Source organism: Mustela nigripes, chromosome 2, assembly GCF_022355385.1.
Source record: "Mustela nigripes isolate SB6536 chromosome 2, MUSNIG.SB6536, whole genome shotgun sequence".
Taxonomy (NCBI): Eukaryota; Metazoa; Chordata; class Mammalia; order Carnivora; family Mustelidae; genus Mustela; species Mustela nigripes.
The window spans coordinates 1,797,888-1,801,208 of NC_081558.1; the positions used below are offsets into that span (position 1 = coordinate 1,797,888).

General features: G+C 57.1%; 1 protein-coding gene across 1 annotated transcript in view; it reads left to right on the top strand.

The window, feature by feature from the left end:
• Positions 1-3,321, top strand: part of ZNF554 (zinc finger protein 554) — a 27,766-nt gene that overhangs the window by 16,413 nt on the left and 8,032 nt on the right. The window contains exon 5 of the mRNA XM_059387622.1: positions 1,626-1,697. Within this exon, the coding sequence (XP_059243605.1) occupies positions 1,626-1,697 (72 nt within the window). The remainder of the gene's footprint in view (positions 1-1,625; positions 1,698-3,321) is intronic.

Sequence of the window (3,321 nt, forward strand, 5' to 3'; positions counted from 1 at the left end):
GGGGTTCACCGGTTTCTCGGGTCGTGAGGTTTGGTGGGGGGGGCTGGGGTTCACCGGTTTCTCGGGTCGTGAGGTCACCGTGTCCTCCTAGACCCACGGCGTTTGCTGGGAGCAAATCACTGAGTGACCCACACCGAGGGCGGGGGTTGGAGGGAGGCGAGGCCCCGCCTCCCGGAGGACGGGCGTGGACGGTTCACACGGGTGTTAAACCACGTGCTCAGAGGCATGACCGACGTCCGCCTGTCCGTGGAGTCTCCCCAGGGACGGAGTGCGTGCGGAGTGTGACCGGTCTTGTCTGCAGGGAGGTGCTACTGGGGTGTTCCCGGGGTGATTTTCTGCTAATGGGGGACAGGGAGTTTTTTTTTGAAGTTTTCATCCGGGAATCCAGATCGAGCCCCTCCCAAGTGTCCAGTCTATGGCCCCCATTCCTTCCTCGTGAGTCTGTGTGAGAATTTCACCCTTACGCGTGTGTGACGTCACCCAGAGGGGTCAGGCCGCTCTCCTGTGGTGGGGGGGGACTCAGTGGGGACCGCTTCAGGATGTCGTCACTGAGGGCCAGCGCTGGGCACTCAGCACGCTGGAAACCGCCTGTTCAGGCCCCGTGGCAGGGGGCAGGGACCTCCGGGTGGAACTGGGCTCTGTCCCTGACGCAGCGTGGCCGAGCGGGGGTTTGTGGCAAGGGAGCAGGAGGGGTCAGCGGGTGCGCAGTCGCCAAGAGGACACATCGGGGCGGGGGGGCTCTGGCCAAACCGAAGTGATGGGGCTGGTGGTGCAGACAGGCTAGGTGACCCCCTCCCCCCAACCCGGCTGGGGTTTGGAGAGACCGGCCAGCGCTCCAGGGGGATCGGACACAGGGCAGGGGCTCCTGCTAAAACCGGGTGACGCAGAACCGAACTCAGAAGCCCAGACGCCACAGCCTGGTTGAAAGGAGGTCTCAGAGTGACCCAGCTTTGGTTGGGCCATATATGCAGCAATATATGTCGGGGAGAGAGTCCGGGGAGCCGGACGGGCTGTGGGACGGCTGACACGAATCTGAGACATGCCCGGGGCCCGGCGCCTGTGGGTGTCGAACTGAGCCATGCAGAGTTCGAGCCTGGGTGGTCCCGCCGGGTTGAAGAAGCTGAGGTCATATTGGAGTAGGTGGGCCTAATCCAAGGACTTGGTGTCCTTTTAAGAAGAGGGACACAGAACCGAGAGACAGCCACGTGACCACAGAGGCAGAGACTGTGGGGACGTGGCCACAAGCCCAGGGCCAGCTGGCGTGCCCAGAACCTGGAGTAGGCAGGAAGGCCCCTCTTTGGGAGCTGTTGGAGGCGGCACAGCCCTGAGACCTTGATCCAACTTGTGGTCGTAATCCTTACAGTGTGTGGTCTTTTCTTTCACTAACCCCAGGACATTGACACAGACTGCTTTGCAATGGAATGGGTGCATTTCATAAGCTTCCAAGACCTTTGGTCTCCCTGTCCAAGCGTGGGTTAAGAAGCTGTGAAGGCCCATGGTCTCTGTCCTGGCTTCTGTTGACCACACTCTGTGCGGGGGGACACCTGCAGAGATCCCCGGGTCCAGGATTTGGAGGCTGGGGACCGACCTGGGCCTGGGCCTCACATTCTCTTCTCCTCCCACAGCTCTGCGGGCTCTGGAAGCTGCTTTCCCAGGAGAAGAGAATGGCTACGGGGTACCAGTCCCCCAGACCCCAGGTGAGTGGGGACTTCCTCCGGCCCTGACGATGTCCTGGGCGTCCAGGGGAAGCGCTTCTACTGGATCTGCATGTCTTGCTACGCGGGAAGCGAGAGAGCACTGCCCACGAGCCTCTGGGTCCCTGCGCATCGTCGCAGGGGTCAAGGTCCCTTCCTTTCTAAGGCCGGATTAGCCTTTTAGAGCCTGGGGACAGCTGCACTTGATGGGAAGCCGCCTGCTAGGGCACGAGCCTCAGGAGAGAGAGAGACGGGGAACGGAGGCCACCACCAGCTGGGCCAGCACATCTGTGGCAGTGGTAGGCAGGGTCCCTGTCCCCTAAGTCATAGCTTTGGGAACGTGATCCGTGTCTGCGTCAGAAATACAGAGCGGGGGGCGCCTGGGTGGCTCAGTGGATTAAGCCGCTGCCTTCGGCTCAGGTCGTGATCTCGGGATCCTGGGATCGAGTCCCGCATCAGGCTCTCTGCTCAGCAGGGGGCCTGCTTCCCTTCCTCTCTCTCTGCCTGCCTCTCTGCCTACTGGTGATCTCTCTCTATCAAATGAATAAATAAAAAGTCTTTAAAAAAAAAAAAAGAAAAGAAATACAGAGCGGACTGGCCACTCGGGTTCAGGTGGTCCCTCGGAGAACAAGTCCTTTCCTGTGGACGTTTGTGAGTGACCCTGATGTCCAGTCAGTATCTGTGACGCTGTCCGGTTGGGGCCCCTGGGGAGAGGTCCTCAGTCTGCTCTGGCCCCCCACATCGAAGTCCTGGTCATCACAGGCAACCTGCTTTCAGGCCAGCCTGGCTGCCCTTGAGGCAGAGAGTCCCTGGGGACACTCCAAGGTTTCAGCTTGGAGCTGGTGCTGGCCCCAGGATCTGTGAGGTCAGGGCCGCAGACAGCCAGCAGCTTGTCCCTTGGCAGCAGCAAAGCGGAGCTGCCCCAGGGCCGGACAGTGGCCCTTCTTTTCTTGTCTCCACGTGCACGTAAACGGAGCTGCTCAGACCTGGGTGGTCAGGCTGGGGGGTCCTGGTCTGTCCAGGCCACGCAGGATCATAAACCCCTTAGCAGCTCAGACCTGCGTCTCTAAAACGCCAGTGGTACTTCTCCAGCTGGGATCGCCTCTCTTTCCACGTTGCTCTCCCATAGATATAAGTCATAAAAACCACGAGTCACGGAGACTTGTTTTTAGTATTTAAAGAGCTTCCATTTTAACCTCACCAGGCAGCAAGAAGCAAAGAACCTGTGTCCCACGGAGACTTTTCCCGTCTTCCATGCCCGAGGTGATCCACTGTGGAATTACAGTAATATAATTATATATATTTTTATTTATCATAATTTTAAATAAATAAGTAATATTTATTTATTATAAATAAATATTATAATATATTTTTATTATATTATATTATGGGTCATTATAAAATATTATTATAATATAAATATTATAAATATATATATTTTTAAACATTTTTTCTTTATTTATCTGACAGAGATCACAAGTAGGCAGAGAGGCAGGCAGAGAGAGAGGAGGAAGCAGGCTCCCTGCAGAGCAGAGAGCCCGATGCGGGGCTCGATCCCAGGACCCTGGGATCATGACCCAAGCCGAAGGCAGAGGCTCAACCCACTGAGCCACCCAGGCGCCCCTAA